General features: G+C 66.8%; 2 protein-coding genes across 2 annotated transcripts; one reads left to right on the forward strand and one right to left on the reverse strand.

The window, feature by feature from the left end:
* Positions 1–331: 331 nt before the first annotated feature.
* On the forward strand, positions 332–10,735 carry RNF167 (ring finger protein 167). Its single transcript, XM_054049536.1, is given in 12 exon segments — positions 332–462; positions 2,568–2,679; positions 2,833–2,913; positions 3,219–3,341; positions 3,634–3,721; positions 4,031–4,121; positions 4,781–4,886; positions 5,947–6,040; positions 9,861–9,941; positions 10,308–10,480; positions 10,482–10,547; positions 10,549–10,735. Coding segments are annotated over 11 exon segments (1,098 nt in total). The 5' UTR covers positions 332–462; positions 2,568–2,586; the 3' UTR covers positions 10,651–10,735.
* Positions 10,736–13,662: 2,927 nt separating this feature from the next.
* PFN1 (profilin 1) lies at positions 13,663–19,609 on the reverse strand. The gene is made up of 3 exons (XM_054049537.1): positions 19,142–19,609; positions 14,876–15,068; positions 13,663–14,084 (listed from the first exon to the last, which is right to left on the reverse strand). Exons 1-3 carry the CDS (start codon positions 19,271–19,273, stop codon positions 13,987–13,989), a joined length of 423 nt encoding a protein of 140 aa, XP_053905512.1. The 5' UTR covers positions 19,274–19,609; the 3' UTR covers positions 13,663–13,986.
* Between the last annotated feature and the right edge of the window lie 969 nt (positions 19,610–20,578).

Genomic DNA, 20,578 nt, shown 5'->3' on the forward strand with positions numbered 1-20,578 from the left:
CCCTCCCAGAGCCAGGGATAGAACCCAGGAGTCCTGGCTCCCAGCCCCCGCTGCTCTAACCCACCAGCCCCCACTCCCCTCCCAGAGCCGGGGAGAGAACCCAGGAGTCCTGGCTCCCAGCCCCCGCTGCTCTAACCCACCAGCCCCCACTCCCCTCCCAGAGCCGGGGAGAGAACCCAGGAGTCCTGGCTCCCAGCCCCCGCTGCTCTAACCCACCAGCCCCCACTCCCCTCCCAGAGCCGGGGAGAGAACCCAGGAGTCCGGGTTACTGGGGGGGGGGGGGAGGGGAGGAAGGGTAGCTCCTCCTCCTCTCGCGAGAGCTGGTAGCTCCCATGTTCCGGAGAGGAGCTGTAAACAGACAGAGCCAGAGGGGGACCCCAGTTCCTGACCCAGCTCTGCTCTAGGGGGCAGACCCCCTGTTCCTCCATGAGCCAGCCCTGACCGGGCAGCCACCCCCGCCAGGTCAGTGAGAGGGGGCCGCACTTGTACACCAGCTAGATCGGGGGCCCTGCTGCTGGGCAGGGGGGCTGAGAGAAGGGATCCCCATTTGGGGAGAGGGTCCTGTGGGGACTGGGGGCTCAGACACAGGGGACCATACCCAGCCCCCCAGCCCAGCCAGGAGAGGGGGTAATGCCAAGGGTGCATCTCCGCGCCGGGCGAGGGGTCCCTGGGGAACCGGCCGCCCCGCCCCAGAGGTGGCTGCATCTCAGCGCCGGGCGAGGGGTCCCTGGGTAACCGGCCGCCCCGCCCCAGAGGTGGCTGCATCTCCGCGCCGGGCGAGGGGTCCCTGGGTAACCGGCCGCCCCGCCCCAGAGGTGGCTGCATCTCCGCGCCGGGCGAGGGGTCCCTGGGTAACCGGCCGCCCCTCCCCAGAGGTGGCTGCATCTCAGCGCCGGGCGAGGGGTCACTGGGGAACCGGCCGCCCCGCCCCAGAGGTGGCTGCATCTCCGCGCCGGGCGAGGGGTCCCTGGGTAACCGGCCGCCCCTCCCCAGAGGTGGCTGCATCTCCGCGCCGGGCGAGGGGTCCCTGGGGAACCGGCCGCCCCGCCCCAGAGGTGGGCGCGTCTCAGTGCTGGGTTGGTGAGCTAGTGGTGCTCCCAAGTGCTGTGTACACATCCCCTCTACCCCTAAAGTGAGCAGGGCTGAGACAGCAGCCCAGGGAGCTCCCCCAACCCATGGCTCCCCACACACCCAGCTCCCCTGACACCCCTGCCGTAGCATAGGGAAAAGGGGCTCAGTTGGCATGACCCCTTCAGCCCTCGGGCTGGCAGCGTGGGCTAGTGGGCATGGCCTGAGATTCGGGCTGCCCGGATTCTCTTCCCAGCTCAGCCACTGACCTGCTACGCAAGTCCCGGCACCTCCGTGCCTCAGTTTCCCCTCCCCACCCGTGGTCCATCTTGCTGAGTTAGACCGTAAGCTTTCACGGCAGGGACAGCCCCATGTGTCTGCTGTGCCCGGCCCCATGGGTACCCCAATCTTAGAACTGGACTGAGACCCTCTGAACTCATGTCCCCCGGGGAATTCCCCCTCAGGCCTGGCCCTGCCCACTTCCCAGCCCGCCTGGTGCCAGCTCTTCGCTCCCGCTCCTGAACTTCGCTCCATGCTTCGGAACCCCTGGCAGCCGGGCCGCTGTGCCCTGCGCCAGGCTAAGCCAAGCGCCTCCCGGCCTGGGCCAGAACACCAAGAGCGTCGGCCTCTGGTCCACGCCCAGACCTGTTCGGGCAGGGCTCCCCCAGCTCCCGCCAGCCCCGCGTCATACCATCTCATCAAGAGGGAGCTGGGAGCCAGGACTCCTGGGTTCTCTCCCCGGCTCTGGGAGGGGAGTGGGGGCTGGGGGGTCAGAGCAGGGGGGGCTGGGAGCCAGGACTCCTGGGTTCTCTCCCCGGCTCTGGGAAGGCAGTGAGGGCTGGGAGGTCAGAGCAGGGGGGGCTGGGAGCCAGGACTCCTGGGTTCTCTCCCCGGCTCTGGGAGGGGAGTGGGGGCTGGTGGTTAGAGCACGGGGGGCTGGGAGCCAGGACTCCTGGGTTCTCTCCCCGGCTCTGGGAGGGGAGTGGGGGCTAGTGGTTAGAGCAGGGGGGCTGGGAGCCAGGACTCCTGGGTTCTGTCCCAGAGGGGAGTGGGGTCTAGTGGGTTAGAGGAGAAGTGACGGCCCGTTGACCCTGGCCGGGATCCGACCCCCCTTGACCCCACGGGGCGACGGCCGATGGACCCTGGCTGGGATCTGGGCCTCTGCTTACCTCGGTGCCGCTGTCAGGGGTTCGCTGCCGGTGCCTGTCTCCCGTCCCCCTGCCGCAGCGCTGCCTCGTGGCCAGTGAATGGGCCCTTTGTCCTGGCTACAAGCCCCGGGGCTGTCTCTCCGTGCGGCCGCCCTCCGGGGACGCGAGGCGGGGGGCAGCTCCGAGACTCCGACGGGGCCGGGCTGGGTGCTAACCACCCTGCCCCTCTGGCACTTTGGAGGGACAGGGTCTGCTCCCAGCTCTGGCACTGACCGTGCCTCGGTTTACCCCCCAGGATGGTTTCTGACAGGGGGGTCTCACACCCTGGGCTCCCCCCTCTCCCCCTTGCAGGGCTCCGCCGGCCGCGAGGATGCGGCCCGAGCGCGCCTTCCCCAGCCCTGTCACCGCCCTCCTGCTCCGGGCCTGTCTGCTGCTCCCCCCCACGGACGCCTACATCCACGCGGTGAGTGGCCAAGGGCTCGGCCTGGCCTGGCGCCGGGCCCAGGGGGGAGGGGGGAGATTTTGGGGGCAGGGACCCAGGGAGCGGTCAGATGGGGTGGGGGGAACCGGAGCCTTCCTCGTGCCACCCTGATCCTTCTCCCCGCCCACCCTGCAGGTGACGGATCACAACTCTAGCATGGACTTCTCGGACCTGCCCGCCCTCTTCGGGGCCCTGCTGCCCAGGGAAGGACTTGTGGTGCGTAGCTGGCGCTTGGGAAGCAAGGTCCAGGGGGCTGGTGGTTAGAGCAGGGGGGCTCCAGGATGCCTGGGTTCTCTCCCCAGCGCTGGGAGGGGAGTGAGGGCTGGTGGGTCAGAGCCGGGGGGGGGGGCGGGGCTGGGAGCCAGGACTCCTGGGTTCTCTCCCCGGCTCTGGGAGGGGAGTGGGGGCTGGTGGGTCAGAGCAGGGGGCTGGGAGCCAGGACTCTTGGGTTCTGTTCTCGGCTCATCCTGCCTGGCTGCAGGCCTGTGGTGTATTGACTCTGACGGCCTGCTTTGCTCCAGGGCTACTTGGTGGAGGCCAGGCCCAGCAATGCCTGTCAGCCTATCGAGGGTCCCCCCAACTCCAGCAACGCCACCCGCTTCATCGCGCTCATCCGCAGATACGAGTGCAACTTCGACATCAAGGTGGGGGGGCCTAGGGGGCAGTGAGGGCTGGTGGGATAGAGCGGGGGGAGGGGGAGGGGACTGGGAGCCAGGACTCCTGGGTTCCCTCCCGGGCTCTGGGAGGGGAGTGGGGGCTGGTGGTTAGAGCAGGGGGGGTTGGGAGCCAGGACTCCTGGGTTCTCTCCCCGGCTCTGGGAGGGGAGTGGGGGCTGGTGGGTTAGAGCAGGGGAGGCTGGGAGCCCGGACTCCTGGGTTCTCTCCCTGGCTGGTGGAGGGTGCTTTCCCCCCTGACCCGTTCCCCCCCCGTCCCCAGGTGTGGCACGCGCAGCAGGCCGGGTTCGACGCCGCCGTGGTCCATAACACGGGCTCCGACAAACTGCTCAGCATGGCCTGGAATGATGGTGAGTAGGGGAGGGGAGGGACTTTCCCTAGGCTCCGCCCCCGAGTTCTCCCATGGGACGGGGTTACTCTCGGGACTCCCGCCCCCCATTTGCAGGCTGGATTGTGGCAGCTTGTAGCAGCAGGGGGCAGGAGTGAGACCCCCCACTGCCAGGATCCCCCAGCCTGTGCTCCCCACACCACCTGCCTCCCCCAGGGAGAGCTCTGGGCAGAGGGAACCCAGTGTCCAAAGGGCGACCGTGCCCCGGGTGTGGGTCGGGGCGTCCCCTGTAGGGCTGGCTGAGCCCCTCTGCCATCTCTCTGCCCCACAGAGAGGATCCAGGAACAAATCGCCATCCCGTCAGTCTTCGTGGGGGAGACGGCCGCCGACTACCTGCGCTCCCTCTTCAGCTATGAGAAGGGGTAGGCACCTGCCCTCCGGCGGGGGGGCGCGGCCCAGCCCCCCCCTTCGTCTTGTCCCCTCGCAGCCCCTGAGCCCGGAGGAACCCCAGCGTGGGCCTGGCGCCCCCCCCCCCCCTCAGGACACATGTCTGTCACCCGCCTTGCTCTCCCTGGGTGCTCCATCAGTAGGGAGGGGAGTGGGGTCGAGGGGTTAGACCGGGGCGGGGGCTGGGAGCCAGGACTCCTGGGTTCTCTCCCGGCTCTGGGAGGGGAGTGGGGGCTGGTGGTTAGAGCAGGGGGGGCTGGGAGCCAGGACTCCTGGGTTCTCTCCCCGGCTCTGGGAGGGGAGTGGGGGCTGGTGGGTTAGAGCAGGGGGGGCTGGGAGCCAGGACACCTGGGTTCTCTCCCCGGCTCTGGGAGGAGAGTGGGGGCTGGGAGCCAGGACTTCTGCGTTCTCTCCCCGGCTCTGGGAGGAGAGTGGGGGCTGGTGGGTTAGAGCAGGGGGGTTGGGAGCCAGGACTCCTGGGTTCTCTCCCCGGCTCTGGGAGGAGAGTGGGGGCTGGTGGGTTAGAGCAGGGGGGGCTGGGAGCCAGGACGCCTGGGTTCTCCTCTGGAGGCACAGTGGGAGCTAGCGGCCAGCATCTCCGCCCTGACTGACCCCACTGTCTCCGGTCACCCAGCGCTCACATTATCCTGATCCCTGAGTACATCTTCCCGCTGGGTTATTATCTCATCCCCTTCACCGGCGTGGTCGGTATCATCATCGCCGTGATGTGCACCATCCTGGTGAGTGACGCCCCACCGCATTGTGCGGGGCACAGGCTGGGAGCCAGGAGTCCTGGGTTCTCTCCCCAGCTCTGGGAGGGGAGTGGGGGCTGGGGGGGTTAGAGCGGGGGGCTGGGAGCCAGGACTCCTGGGTTCTCTCCCCGGCTCTGGGAGGGGAGTGGGGGCTGGTGGGTCAGAGCAGGGGGTCTGGGAGCCAGGACTCCTGGGTTCTCTCCCCGGCTCTGGGAGGGAAGTGGGGGCTGGTGGGTCAGAGCAGGGGGTCTGGGAGCCAGGACTCCTGGGTTCTCTCCCAGCTCTGGGAGGGGAAGGGGGCTGGTGGGTCAGAGCAGGGGGGGCTGGGAGCCAGGACTCCTGGGTTCTCTCCCAGCTCTGGGAGGGGAGTGGGGGCTGGTGGGTTAGAGCGGGGGGAGCTGGGAGCCAGGACTCCTGGGTTCTCTCCCCAGCTCTGGGAGGGGAGGGGGGTGGTGGGTCAGAGCAGGGGGGGCTGGGAGCCAGGACTCCTGGGTTCTCTCCCCGGCTCTGGGAGGGGAGTGGGGGTTGGTGGGTTAGAGGATGGGGGGCTGGGAGCCAGGACTCCTGGGTTCTCTCCCAGCTCTGGGAGGGGAGTGGGGGCTGGTGGGTTAGAGGATGGGGGGCTGGGAGCCAGGACTCCTGGGTTCTCTCCCAGCTCTGGGAGGGGAGTGGGGGCTGGTGGGTTAGAGCAGGGGGGGCTGGGAGCCAGGACTCCTGGGTTCTCTCCCCGGCTCTGGGAGGGAAGTGGGGGCTGGGGGGTCGGAGCAGGGGGCTGGGAGCCAGGAATCCTGGGTTCTCTCCCGGCTGTGGGAGGGGAGTGGGGGCTGGGGGTCGGAGCGGGGGGGCGGGGGGGGGTTGGAGCGGGGGGGGAGGGGGAGGGCGGGGGGGTCAGAGCGGGGTCGGAGCGGGGGGGCTGGGGGGATGGAGCGGGGGGGTCGGAGCGGGGGGGGGGAGGGGGGCTGGGGGGTCGGAGCGGGGGGGCTGGGGGTCGGAACGGGGGGCCGGGAAGTCCCAGACCCCCCTGACGCCCCCCGGTCTGTGCTGGCAGATCGTTCGCTGCGTGCAGCACCGCAAGAGGCTGCTGCGGAACCGGCTCTCCAAGGAGCAGCTGAGGAAAATCCCTGTCCACAAGTACAAGAAAGGTAACTGGCCACCAGGGGGCGCTGCCGCCCGCCACAGCCACCCCCGGCCCCCGCCCTCGGAGTCAGGACCCCCAGTGCCCCAGGGTGGCGCTGGGGGCACTGTGCTGCGGGGGGCAGGGAGCTCGGTGGAGGGCGCTCCAGGGTGGCGCTGGGGCACTGTGCTGCGGGGGCGGGGAGCTCGGTGGAGGGCGCTCCAGGGTGGCGCTGGGGCACTGTGCTGCGGGGGGCGGGGAGGGCACTGTGCTGCGGGGGCGGGGAGCTCGGTGGAGGGCGCCCCAGGGTGGCGCTGGGGCACTGTGCTGCGGGGGGCGGGGAGCTCGGTGGAGGGCGCCCCAGGGTGGCGCTGGGGCACTGTGCTGCGGGGGGCGGGGAGCTCAGTGGAGGGCGCCCCAGGGGTGGCACTGGGGCACTGTGCTGCGGGGGCGGGGAGGGCACTGTGCTGCGGGGGGCGGGGAGCTCAGTGCAGGGTGCTCTCCCCTGGCAGGCGGGGCCCCCAGCGTGATACTTCCAGATAAGCTGTGAGCTGATCCCCAGAGGTGGCCACAGGTGCCGCATGGGGGGTTTCTTGGGGGAGCAGGGGGGCTGACCCTGAGCCCTTTTTATCCTGGCACCCCCCACTCCAGGGATGGCCACTGGGGTAGCAGGGCGGGGCCCTTCCCAGCATGCAGTGGGCATGATGGAGGCAGAACACTGCATGCTGGGAGGCCCCCCATCCTGCCCTTCACCCATCCAGGCTGCAGTGCACCCTCTCCCCAGCAGAGGGGCCCCTGCCCCACGCCTGTCTGTCTGTCCTTCCGCAGCCCGTTTTGGAGCCGGGGGGGGCGGGCAGATCCCCCGTCCCCCCACACCACGGGGAGGGGGGGCCAATCGAAGGAACAATCCGTCGAGCTCAGAGGCAGCCGGGAGGGATCTAAGGGCGCCCCTGGGAGGTGCAGGGGAGGGGAAGGGCGGGCTGTGGGTTTCTCCTCAGATGTGGGGTGCCTGTCTGAGCCCCAGCACGGGGCGCTGGAAAGTTCCAGGTTCAGGGGTGGGGGGTGCGATCGGTTGCACCCCGACACCTCCACCTGCCCCGTGTCACCAAATCCCAAGTGGAGATGTCAGGCTGGGGAGCGAGTGGCTGTGACTTGGGGTGTGAGACTGGCTCTGAGCGCTTCCTCCCCTCGGCTCCCAGCCCCCTTTGCAGCCCCTGGGCTCACGCATCTACTGTGTGTTTTGAGGGACCCCAAGTCACCCCCCTTCCCCTCTGTCAGACCCAGGCTGGGGCTCCTTGCATGCAAACACACTGGGAGCCAGGACGCCTGGGTTCTCTCCCCGGCTCTGGGAGGGGAGTGGGGGCTGGTGGGTTAGAGCAGGGGGGCTGGGAGCCAGGACGCCTGGGTTCTCTCCCCGGCTCTGGGAGGGGAGTGGGGGCTGGTGGGTTAGAGCAGGGGGGGCTGGGAGCCAGGACTCCTGGGTTCTCTCCCCGGCGCTGGGAGGGGAGTGGGGGCTGGTGGGTTAGAGCAGTGGGGGCTGGGAGCCAGGACACCTGGGTTCTCTCCCCCGCTGTGGTTCAGCCCTGTCCGAGCGCTGGAGGGGGGGCTGTGCTAACCGCAGTGACTCGAGGAGTTGTCACCTCACGCCTGTGAAATGTTTCGACAGGAGCCCCAGGCCGGCAGCCGGTGGGGAGGCTGACCGGCCTGCCGCGGGGGCGGGGGGGTGCACTCTGGGGTCAGCCCGCCCTGACGGCCTCCAGGCCCCTGTGCTGAGACGCTCACCCCCTCCCCCAGTCCCCATGGACCTGTCTGAGCTCCCCATGCAGTCTCTGGGGGGGCCCCTGGATCCAGCTGCTGCGGGGGGCCTGTGCCGGGGGAACGGGGCCAGGGGCTTCCCTGGCTGGTGCTTGTGGCTCTGGCTTCCTGCCAGCCCTTGCCCAGCCCCTGGGGGGGGGTCGCTCCTGCAGGGAAGGGGGGGGGGGCAGCAGGGAGACACAAGGCTGCTGGAGCAGTGCATGCTGGGAGCTGGGTCACACAACCCACACTTCCGCCCCCCTCCCTGACCGCTTCCCAGCAGTTTGCAGCCACATAGCCCCCTCCAGGCTCAGTGAGGGGTCTGGGGGGTCATGAGCAGGGGGGGCTGGGAGCCAGGACTCCTGGGTTCTCTCCCCAGCTCTGGGAGGGGAGTGGGGGCTGGTGGGTTAGAGCAGGGGGGGCTGGGAGCCAGGACTCCTGGGTTCTCTCCCTGGCTCTGGGAGGGGAGTGGGGGCTGGGGGATCAGAGCAGGGGGGCTGGGGGATCAGAGCAGGGGGGCTGGGAGCCAGGACTCCTGGGTTCTCTCCCTGGCTCTGGGAGGGGAGTGGGGGCTGGGGGATCAGAGCAGTGGGGGCTGGGAGCCAGGACTCCTGGGGTCTATTTCTGCCATTTGAAGGGGGAAGGGATGCAAAAAATACCACCGTCCCCCCCAGCCCCATCCCCTCACCAGCCCCCACTTCCCTCCCAGAACTGGTGAGAGAACCCAGGAGTCCTGGCTCCCAGGTTCTATCCCTCAGTCTCCCCCCTCCCCCTCGAGCTGCCAGTAGAACCCAGGCGTCCGGCTTCCCAGGGAGCTGTTGCAGCCGTTTCACCGCCTGGCGGGGGCGCTGAGCGGGTGCTCTCGGGTTGAGTAAGCGCCGGGGAGGAAGCGGCAGGGGAGCGCTCGCATTTACCTTATAAGGGCTTGAGCCGGGAGCGGCTGGGTTCCCTCCGCAGCCCCTCTGACCGCTTCCCTCCCGGGCAGGGCGCGGGGGGGGGGGGGGGGGGGGGGGGGAATGGAGCTTCACTGTTTTCGCTGACACGTTCGAGCCCTGCAGCTGAGCAGGCAAGAACTGAACCTCGGGTCCCAGCCCGGGCCGTGTCATCAAACGCAGCCACCTCTGGGGTGGGGCGGCCGGTTCCCCAGGGACCCCTCGCCCGGCGCTGAGATGCGCCCACCTCTAGGGCGGGGTGGCCGGTTCCCCAGGGACCCCCGCGCCTGGCGCTGAGATGCAGCCACCTCTGGGGCGGGGCGGCCGGTTCCCCCAGGGACCCCTCGCCCAGTGCTGAGACGCAGCCACCTCTGGGGTGGGGCGGCCGGTTCCCCAGGGACCCCCTCGCCTGGCGCTGAGATGCAGCCACCTCTGGGGTGGGGTGGCCAGTTACACGGGGACCCCCTCGCCCGGCGCTGAGACGCAGCCACCTCTGGGGCGGGGGCGGCAGGTGACACGGGGACCCCTCACCCGGCGCTGAGCCGCAGCCACCTCTGGGGCGGGGGCGGCCGGTTCCCCAGGGACCCTCTCGCCCGGCGCTGAGACGCAGCCACCTCTGGGGCGGGGCGGCCGGTTTCCCCAGGGACCCCTCGCCCGGCCCTGAGACGCAGCCACCTCTGGGGCGGGGCAGCCGGTTATACAGGGACCCCTCGCCCAGCGCTGAGACGCAGCCACCTCTGGGCCGGGGCGGCTGGTTACCCAGCGACCCCTCGCCCGGCACTGAGATGCACCCACCTCTGGGGTGGAGATGTGGGTGGAAAGGAGAATTTTGACCTGACCGCTTCCTGTGAACCCATGACCCTAGGGAGAAGTTGCCACGTGCATTTCATTGTTCTTGTGTCCCAACAGAACAAACACAGTTCTAGGCCTGTCTCTAGGACTCCTGGGTTCTCTCCCCGGCACTGGGAGGGGAGTGGGGGCTGGTGGGTTAGAGCATGGGGGTGCTGGGAGGCAGGACTGTTATCCTCTCACTGTATGAGCTTGCCCTGGTCCCGCCCCTTCTGTGTGCCTCAGTTTCCCCCATATGTCAGGGCTAACGCCCACCTTCTGTGTCTCTGCCAGGGGACGAGTATGACGTCTGTGCCATCTGTCTGGATGAGTACGAGGAGGGCGACCGGCTGCGGATCCTGCCCTGTGCCCACGGTGAGGACTCCTGGGTTCTGTCCCCGGCTCTGGGAGGGGAGAGTAGGGGCTGGTGGGTCAGAGCAGGGGGGGCTGGGAGCCAGGACTCCTGGGTTCTCTCCCCGGCTCTGGGAGGGGAGTGGGGGCTCGTGGGTTAGAGCAGGGCAGGCTGGGAGCCAGGACTCCTGGGTTCTTTTCCCAGCTCTGGGAGGGGAGTGGGGGCTGGTGGGTTAGAGCGGTGGGGCTGGGAGCCAGGACTCCTGGGTTCTCTCCCTGGCTTTGGGAGGGGAAGTGGGGGCTGGTGGTTGCGGGGGGTCAGGGAGCCGCCCTGGATGCCTGGGTTCCACTCCCGGTGGTGGGGGTGTAACTGCTCTCCCCTGCCCCCAGCCTATCACTGCCGGTGTGTGGACCCCTGGCTGACGCAGACCAAGAAGACCTGCCCAGTGTGTAAGCAGCGCGTGCTGCGGACGGCCGAGGACTCGGACTCAGAGGGCGAGGGGCACCCGCCGGGCGAGGAGGAGGAGGAGGAGGAGGAAGAGCAGCGCCACTCGGAGCGGACCCCCGCTGCTGGGCCCCTCCTCCGCCGCCGGCACCCCCTCCTTCGGCAGCATGGCCGAGGCGCGGGGCCCCGCCCTCCGGCGAGGAAGGCTCCGAGGAGGAGCAGGAGGGGTCCCTGGGTGCTCGCAAGGAGCATGCCCCTGCGGGCCTGGCGGGCAGCATCCTTGTCTGAGCCCCCGTATGGGGCAGCTGCTTGGACTTCCAGGGGGGCCTCTACCCCCGAGCTTTCTTGGTATTTTAAACCGTGCACAAAACAGGGGCCCCCAATGGGGATCCGGGCTTGGGACCCCCATCCTGTGGAGTGGGGTGACCCCCAGCTCCCTTTTGGGCCTGCAGCCCCTGCCCCGGGGGATTGATTATGTGCCCAAGGCTCCAGGGCTGGGGGACTTGGGGTGTCACATCTTTGTAGAGTGGGGTGTGTGTGGGGGGGTCTTTTGGACAGCTCAGGGTGTGAGGGGCATAGAGGGGGGACCGCTTCTCTCCCCAGTCCCAGAGGGCAGTAGGGGCTGGTCGGTTAGAGCAGCGGGGGCTGGGAGCCAGGACTCCTGGGTTCTCTCCCCAGCTCTGGGAGGGGAGAGGGGGCGGGGGGGGGGTTAGAACAGGCACAGTGGGGGTGGGAGCCAGGACTCCTGGGTTCCCAGCAGGGTGGGGGAGCCCAGCACTGAAGCAAACCAGCCACCCTTCCCCCTCCGGGGCTCAGCCTTGAGCCTGCGCTTTCTGGCCGGCTGGCTGTAAACACTGCGGCCGGGTGACATTCCTGCCTGCGCCTGGGCCCCGCTCCTGGACTCCCCCCGGGGGCGCCCGCCCCACTTCACACCCGCTGTTAGGATGTGGGAGAGGGGGCTTCGGCCAGCTGCCGCCCCCTTGCCCCGTTTCATGGCCCCGCAGCGGGACGCGGGGGCAGGCCCACACTGTCTAGGGCAAAGGTCGGGTAGAGACCGCGCTGCCCCCTCGGCTGCTGAGAGCCGCTCCCCTGCGACTGGCTCCCCCCAGGCCAGGCTGGTGAAATTTAAGGGCTCTAAACTCCATTTTCACCTGAATCCCCCACAGCAGGCTCAGCGGGGCTAGCGCCTGGGCGGGTGCTTTGACCGCCCCGTGGGGTCCCCCAGCCCCGCTGCCTCAGCTGAATAACGCCATGAAGCTGGGGGCCTGTCACGCTCTGGGCTGGGCCAGAGAAATGGGGCTGTCTTGCCCACGTGTAGCCCAGGCTAGAAGCGTGTGGTTGCGACCTGGGAGCAGTGGAGAGATGGGGCTACCACAGCCAGGGGGCTTTACCCCTAACCCCATAGGGTATAGCCCATCCGTTAGACTCAGCCCAAGGCCCATGTCTGTCCTGCCGAAGCACCCCCCCCCCCCAGCAGGGTGGCCCCAAAGCCAGACCTGTCCTTGCCCCCAGTGGCTACCCCCTGGTTTGGAGGCTAGCAGGGGGCAGGGGCTGCTTTCTTTTAGGGACATGGGCCCCACTTCTGCAGGGCTACCTGTCTCCTCCCCACAAACACACCCCTTTAATCCAAGAGCTGTTCCAGCCGTTCCTTCTTTGCCCTGGGGGCTGGCCCGACCCCAGCTCCTGCCTTTGATTTGCAGGCGTGGCTTAAAAACTGGGGGTGCAGCATGGTTCCCCCCCCACACACACATTCTGCAGAGTCCTGGACCAAAATGGGGGGTGCCACTGCCCCCCTCGTGTCTGTGCTTTTAGCCCCCGATAACTAACGCCTTGTCTGTCTGTCCCTGCCCCAGTGGGGCATGGGGCCTGTTCCCTTCACACTACAACCCCTAACCCCTGGGGGGGTTCCTGGAGCTCATACCGAGGCTGCTTTTTTTAACCAGTTGTGGGGTGGGGCTGCTGGGGGTCACGCCAGGCACCCTGGCCCTGCACCCAGGGGTCAGCAGCACCCAGGGCCCGCCTGGCGGGTCGGGGCTCAGCTTTGAATAAAAGATACTGGCCCTCTATTGACTGGTGACTTTTTGGGGTCGTGTGCGCTGGGCAGGGGGGCAGGCCAGGGACATGCTGGGGTGTGCACACCCCCAGCACACTGTACATAACCCCAGCCCCCGGTGGAACCCCAATCCAGAGGGGCTGTGACTTGGGGGCACCATTTGGGACGAGGGGGAAGGACTCAGGGCCCAGGGCAGGCGCACGCTCCTGCATGGCTCGCTCACACAGCAGCGGGCGCAGGGCTGACACGGGCAGGCGCACGCTCCTGCGTGGCTCGCTCACCGGCAGCAGGCGCAGGGCTGACACGGGCAGGCGCACGCTCCTGCGTGGCTCGCTCACCGGCAGCAGGCGCAGGGCTGACACGGGCAGGCGCACGCTCCTGCGTGGCTCGCTCACCGGCAGCGGGCGCAGGGCTGACACGGGCAGGCGCACGCTCCTGCGTGGCTCGCTCACCGGCAGCGGGCGCAGGGCTGGCACGGGCAGGCGCACACTCCTGCGTGGCTCGCTCACCGGCAGCGGGCGCAGGGGTGGCACTGGGGGGGCGGTTAAAAAGAGTTGGTTGGCAGTGCCAAGGTTCTTCCCTGGAAATTTGGGAGCTGCTCAGCTCCAGGCTGCCCCCCATGCCAGGCACAGCACACCCCACCCCCAACTGGAGCTTTGCAGACCCTGCCCCCCGACCTCAAGCACCTTAGACACCTGGGAGGTGGGAAACCAGCCTCTCCATGCACAAGGACCAGAAATAGAACCCTGGTGTCCTGACCCCCCAGCCCAGCACCCAACCCCTAGGCCTGACCGCCCCAGAGCCAGCCTCCATCTCCCTGCTGGTGGAACACATGGCTGCAGGGATAGGCAGGAAGCCAGTCCTAGGTGCCCCATTGCACTGGGGCCAGACCCCATCCCCCAACAGACAAGAGTAGAGGTGGGATTCCCCCCAAAGCAGGATCCCTGGGGCCGGAGCTCTGGCAGATCCCTGGTCAGCTGTTCATGCCCCTCCCTGCACCATGACTCAGGCACTGCTGTGTACTAAGAGGATGTGCGACTGTGTGCGGCTCTCCTGCCAGCCTGGAGTGTGTGCGCGCGCGGGGGAGGGGGGGAGGGAGAATCCAAGGGCAGGAACCTCCCAGGGTGCACCCTCCCCCAGCTGGGGAGAGAACCCAGGAGTCCTGGCTCCCAGGCCCCCCTGCTCTAACCCACCAGCCCCATAACCCAGGCATCCTGAGCAGACACTAGACACAGATACGCTTTGAGAATTATTCAAATTTCCTTTTTATTTCTTTTGTTCCAATATAGTTTTTTTTCTCCCCCCCCCCCCCAAAAAAAAACTACAACTTTTTTTTTTTTGTTTTTTTGTTTTTAAAACAACCAGAAAAAATTTGGCAGCAACGAAGAGGATTTTTGTGATAGAAAAAGTGGCGGAGAGCCGGGGTGGGCCAGAGTGGAGATCCGAAAGCGAGGAATGGGGGCTGATCCAGGCCCCGGGGCGGGGCACACCCCTGCAGGGGGGCGGGGGCCCGGGTGTGGTCCCAGCCAGCGTGGGCATCAGTAGTACCGCAGCGGAGTGCCGGGCCGGCGTCAATACTGCGAGCGTCTCAAGTGATTGGCCATCTCAAAGCATTTCTTGTTCACGCAGCCCCCATGAATGCCCTCTTTGCCCATGACCAGCACTATCGCTGCAGGGGGGAGAGAGAAAAAGAGGGTTGAGGGGCCCCCCAGGCTACCCACTGCCCCCTCCCCACCACGGGCTGGGGATGGAGGAAGACGCTGGTCTCATGGCAAAGGCCGGATGGGCACCTGGGATCTGATCCACTCAGGTAAATCCCTACACCAGCACCTACAGGGAACCCAGGAGTCCTGGCTCCCACCTCTAACCCCCATTAGACCCCACTTCCCTCCCAGAGCTGAGGAGAGAACCCAGGAGTCCTGGCTTCCATTCCCAGACAGCAGACCCCAATCCCCGATTCCCAGCGTCCCCCACCCCCCAAGGGGAAGGGAGGGAACCCAGGCGTCCTGCTGCCCCCCCACACTTGCAGCTGTTCATGAAGCCCGGCCAGTTATCCAGGGATGCGGGGCTGAAGCAGCTAGATCCGGGGCCAGCTGCTGTGGGCCCCGGCGCAGGGAAAGGGGTCAGGGCTCGGCTGTGCAAGCAGCAGCTGCTGGGAGGGAACACAGCCCTGCTGGCTTTGGGGTGGGGAGGGGGGAAGCGAGGGCCAGACAGGCAGCCCCAGCTGCAGGAGATGGGGAGGCTGGCTGGACCCCACTCCCCTCCCAGAGCCAGGGATAGAACCCAGGAGTCCGGGCTCCCAGCCCCCCTGCTCTAACCCACCAGCCCCCACTCCCCTCCCCGGCTCTGGGAGGGAATCCAAGAGTCCTGGCTCCCATTCCCAGACAGCAGACCCCAGTCCCCAATTCCCAGCGCCCCCCTGCCAGGGCAAGGGTGAGGACCCAGGTGTTCGGCACTCACTCTTGTTGGTCATGCAGACTGCAATGTTGTAGGTGGGGGTCCCGCCCGTGCTCTTGGTCCGCAGGTCCATGGTGAACTCCCCATCCACGTGCAGACTGTCCCGAATCACCGAGCACTTCTGGCCCCCGAGCGTCAGCCCATTGACGAACATGCTGCAACGATCCTTGGCCACCAGCGCGTTCACCTCAGCTGGCTGGGGAGGGGGAGAGGTCAGGGGTCACACTGGACAGGCTAGGGGAGCCCTGCCCCCCACAAGCCCCACACCTCTTCTGGCACCAGGGAGAGAACCCAGGAGTCCTGGCTCCCAACTCCCCCGTGCTCTAACCACCAGCCCCCATTCCCCTCCCAGAGCCAGGGAGAGAACCCAGGAGTCCTGGCTCCCAACCCCCCCCTACTCTAACCACCAGCCCCCACTCCCCTCCCAGCGCCGGGGAGAGAACCCAGGAGCCCCCAAGCAGCTGCTTTCCATGGGATGGGGGTGCAGCAGCTGGGCCCAGAACAGCTGTCTGAGCTCACCAGCCCCCCTTCTATTCCCCACCAGGAGACACCTGCCCCCCACTCCCCCATCTGGGGGCAATCCAGACATGCGGGGGGGGGAGGGGGGGAATCAGCCCCACTGGAGGCAGAGTCTGGATTCACACTGGTCATCAATGGGCATTAAGGGCCCTGGATTCATGCCCCCAAATCTCCATCCCCCACTGCAGCCTTGGGGGGGGCGGCAACAGGGGGGGAACCAGATCCTCCTCCCCCCCTCAGTCAAGCCCAGTCCCCTCCCCCCGTCCTGCAGTTGGGGGGAGCAGCAACCCCCCCATTCAACCAGTCCACATGGCCCCCCCAGGCTCCTAGATTTTCATAGTGCCCCCAGCAGTCTGGCCCAGAGGCAGCGGGAAGGAGGGGTTCCCCTCCTCCCCCAGTTTGTTGGGGGGGGAGGAGAGAATTGAACCCCCAATTTCACCCTCTTCCTCTAGGGGTCAGGTGGGCTGAGCTGTGTCACCACCCCCCAAACTTCCCCTTCTTAAGAACTTCCTGTCTCAGACAGACACCCCCCCAGCCCCTCCCACCTGCAGGGTCAGTCCCCCCCAGATATCTAGATTTCTCCCCCCCCCCCCCCAAATTAAGATCCTTATTTTCAGGGGGATGGGACAGGACAAGGACTTCCGCATTCTTGATAGAGGAAATCAATCGGCCTCCCAGCCCGGCCCCTCCCCCCGCCTTACCAAACTTCCCTCCTATCTGCACGCAGCCCCCCCTCCCCCATCAGTTTCCATAGGAAACCGACAGCCCTGTAATGGGGGTGTTGAGGTTTGAAACCTCTTCCTCCCCCCACCTCTGTCCCTAAGCCCAGGGGAGAGAGAGAGACACCCCCCCCAGGGGACACAATGGGGCAGGACCAGGTGGAGTTTGGGGAGGGGTACAGGGGGTTGCTGAGCCCAAGAATAAGGGGGGGCTCATTGGATGTCCCCATCAACCCAGAGAATAGATATGGGGGGCAGCCTCACCTTGCAAACTGCGGGAAGGTCCAGAGTATAACCCACACCCCTCCCAGAGCTGGGGAGAGAACCCAGGTGTCCTGGCTCCCAGCCCCCCCTGCTCTAACTCACCAGCCCCCACTGCCCTCCCAGAGCTGGGAAGAGAACCCAGGAGTCCAGGAAGAGACAGGATATTAAGGGGGGGGGGTCCCCCATGGATGTTACAGGCTTTGGCAAACCCCAGCCCTACTTTTATCAGCCCCCGCCCAGATACAAGACCAGCACCGTGCCCCACTGCACCTGGGCCCGGCCAGCTGCCAGAATCCACCTGGATGAGCGCCTCTCCCTCCCTCCCGTACCAGTATAAAGTTCTGCAGACACTAGAGAAAAGAGGGGGTGCAGAGGGGTCCCAATACATGAGCAGCAGGTCCCTGGTCCAACCTAGGGGCAGAGACTGGGAGTCCTGGGGGCAATGGGGAGGGAACGGAGAAAGGGGGGAAGCGTCTGTCCCCTATATTCTCCAGCCTGGTGCTTTTCACCCCCTGCCAATCAGGGGGGCAGCCTCACACCCCGAATCAGTTGCACAATTGCAGGAAGCGGGTTGGGGGGGCCACACCAATGAGCTGGGGGAGGAACTGCTTTGTACCAGCTCTGTGCTGACCCATAACCAAGTCACTTGTGGGGGGGGGGACAGGGGGACACCCCCCAGGATCGGAGCCACTCGAGGGACCTGAATATCACATGTGGAGATCTGGCACCCGACTCCATCCCCTTTAGATAGGGACCTAGATGCTCTCCCAGGCAGGAGGCTGTGAATTCTGGGTGGGTTTCCAGACAGAAAGGGGGGGGGGGGGGGGTCCCGTTTTAGACACCAGTCCAGCCACCCCACTGAACAAGGCCGGTTTGAAGAGGGAAAATAGTTTTGCACGCCCAACAAAACAAAACAAGTTTCTGGGAAGAGTGAGAAAGTCAGGCCCTGAAACGGACTTCGGTTTTTCAACAGAACTGGGTAAGCCAAAGCTTTAGACCAGCCCCCCCAGGCGAGCGAGGCGAGGCTGAACTAAAGCATGATTGTTGCGGGGGGGGAGGGGGGGGGAGAACAGGAAAAGAGGAAAAAGCAAGCAAAGATCTGGACAGATTAGGTGGGAGACAGACTGAGGCCCGCAGCGGCAGGCAGAGGCAGAGACGTGGCAGTAAAAGGACAGATTAACTACAGACAGCCGGCTTCCCGCCCCCACCCGTTTTATTAATCGCGGGGGGGGGCCGCTTTGCTTTCGAGAAGTTAGCAAAAGTTTCTTCGCCGCTCGCTCGCCGGGGTTTTTTGCATACACAGCAAATGCTGAATTTGCCTCGTAAGTCCCAGAGCTCAGACTGGCAGCCCCCCCCCGCCCCCCAGTTCTGGTTTTTCAGACGGGGGCGTCTCTATTGGGAGGGATGCCACACAAAGTTAGCCATTTTCAACTCGGTTACAGGGATGGAGAGGGCCAGCTGCAGCCATCTCTGGGGTGGGGCAACTCCCCTCGCAGGGATCCCCGGCCCTGAGTTGCAGCCACCTCTGGGGCGCAGCCGGCTGCTGCTCCCAGCCCCGAGATGCAGCCACCTCTGGGGTTACGCGAACCGCCGCGCAGAACCAGGGGCTCCAATTCGTCCCCACAGCGCAGTAAAAAACTCAGGCGAAAAACTTTCACGCCCCCGAGCTGCTGGCAGATGCACGGTGATGGGACCTTCGCCGGGGGGGGGGGGGGGGGACCCCAAGATCCCGGACTTCGGAGCCTGGCTCCAGATCGCCCGGCAGAGCCAGGGGCAGGTTTAGGCCGCACCCACCCCAGACCGACTCCCCCCGCTCGGCCTTGAGTCATTTCCTCCTGGGAGCCGCCTGGGCCTCGGCGGCGGCAGGGTGGGGCCGGGCCCGAAGGTGCCAGCTGGGCCCGACCCGCGCCCCGGGCGCGTGGGCAGCCGGGAGACACCCCCCGCCACCCCCGGGAGCGGGGCAGCCCCTGTTCGGAGGGCAGCGGGAGGAACGGGGGGGGGGGGAAGAGATCACCCCCCCCCCGGTCAGATGCTTTGCAAGAGGAAGTGGCTTTTTTTTGGTGTGAAGCAGAGATCCCTGCCAGGGTGTTGGGGGAGGGGCTGGCAGTGGGGGGGAGGGGGGGGGCTACAGAGCAGGAAGTAGGCGCCTGGGGCTGGGTTCTTTCCCCCTCCCCACCTCCACTTTGCAAACTTTTTGGTGGCTTCCAAGACAAGCCTCCCCCACCCTCCATGTGCTCCCCTCACATTCCTCTTCTTCGCCCTGGGCAATCTAACCCCCCCTTCGCCCCAAGCACCCCATTTCTGCCTCCCACGTGCTCCCCTCTATGCTCAGACACCCCCTAGGCCTCCTCAGGGCCCTCCTTGCGTGCTGCGCCCCATAAGGGCCTCTGTTCACCCCCAGATCCCCTTCTCTCCAATGCACCCCTCACCTTACACCCCATAATCCCCCTCCGAGGCACCCCCAGGGGTCCCCCCTTTGTGAAAGGCGCCTCCCAAGACGTCCCCTGTCTTTTTGCAATCCACGGTCCCCTCCATCCCAACCCCTCATTTTTCAATGCACCCCCCCTCTTTTGCAGTACAGCCAACCATGCACCCCCCCTTTCTGCAAGAACCCCAGCCCCTCCCATACACTCTTCACCCCCCCCCCCTTGCAATGCAGGGCCCATTACACTTCCCGCCCCCTCCCAATCCAGCCCCCCCATGGCACTTCCGGCCGCCCCCTCCCCCTCGTTGCAATGCGATGCACACGCGCCCCCCCGCCCCTCACCGTGATGTTGCCCAGGGTCTTGCCCGGCGCGGCGGCCCAGACGGACGGGGTGTCCTTGTAGCCCACGATGGCCGCGTCCTGGCAGGTGCCGTCCGCCATGAGGTTGTCGATGTAGGAGCTCCAGCCGCTCATGGCTGCTGCAGGTGCTGGGCGGAGCCGGAGCCGGAGCGGGCGCTGGAGCAAGGGGCGCGCGAGGCCCGGGGCTGGAGAATCCCGGGGAGAAAAGGGCGCGAGACGCCGGACGCGACCGACTCAACCTCGCCCTGGAACGCGGGGGGCGGCGCGTGCGGCGGGGCGGGGGCAGGAGCAGGAGGGAGGCTCGCGCCGCCGCTGCTGCTGCTGCTGCCGCTGCCCGGGGCGGGGATGCACCGAGCTCGCGCCGCTGCTGCACCACGCGTGGGGGTGGGGGGAGCAGACAGACCCTGGAGCCGCGGCGCGGGGTGCAAAATCCGAGACGCGTGGGGGGCGCCCCGGGCCGGGTGCGCGGCTTTTACATAGGCCGACAGCCCCCCCCCCCCAAACCCCGCCTGCTCCCGGGGGTGGGGCTAAGCGAGCCCCGGGATCCATCCGCGCCCCCCCGCCCCCAGCCGGGACTATTTCGCCTTCTCCCGTGCACCCCGCTTTGTAATGCACCCCGCATGCATCGCCCCAGTGGTTCCCTTCCCCCCATGCACCCCCCCAGAGGTCCCCTTTTCACACTGCACCCCCTTCCCCCCATGCATCGCCCCAGTGGTTCCCTTCCCCCCATGCACCCCCCAGAGGTCCCCTTTTCACACTGCACCCCGCATGCATCACCCCAGTGGTTCCCTTCCCCCCATGCACCCCCCAGTGGTCCCCTTTTCACACTGCACCCCCTTCCCCCATGCACCCCCCCAGGAGCCTTCCCTTTTGAATACACCCCCCATACACTGCCCCAGTGGTTCCCTTTTCACACTGCACCGAGGCACCCTCCTATCCCCCATGCACCCCTTAAGGGGTCCCCTCTTTAAAGCATCCCTCTTTCCCTCATACTCCCCAGTGGTTCCCTTTGTAATTCACTCCCATTTCCCCTCTTGCCTCCCCTGGGGGGTCCCCTTTTCACCCTGCCCCTTCCCCCTTTTCCATCCCCTCTTTGCACCCCCTTTCTCCCCATGCACCCCAATGGGATCCACCGTCTTTAATGCACCCCCTGTTTCCCCTCATGCTCTGCCAGGGGTCCCCTTTTCACCCTGCACCTTTCCCCTCATGTGCACCCCTAGGGTCCCTTGTTTGCACCCCCTTTCTTCTTATGCACCCACTAAGGGTCCCCGTTCAAAACTGTGGCCCCCCCAAGGGGTCCCCTTTTTGAATGCACCTCCCTTTCCTCCTATGCCTGCCCAAGAGCCCCTCCATCTCATTCAACCCCTCCCCTCATCCTACCCCACCATCCCCACAGCAATCGGGGCACTCCCCTCAGCG

This window comes from Malaclemys terrapin, chromosome 15 (genome assembly GCF_027887155.1).
Source record: "Malaclemys terrapin pileata isolate rMalTer1 chromosome 15, rMalTer1.hap1, whole genome shotgun sequence".
NCBI classification, from domain to species: Eukaryota; Metazoa; Chordata; order Testudines; family Emydidae; genus Malaclemys; species Malaclemys terrapin.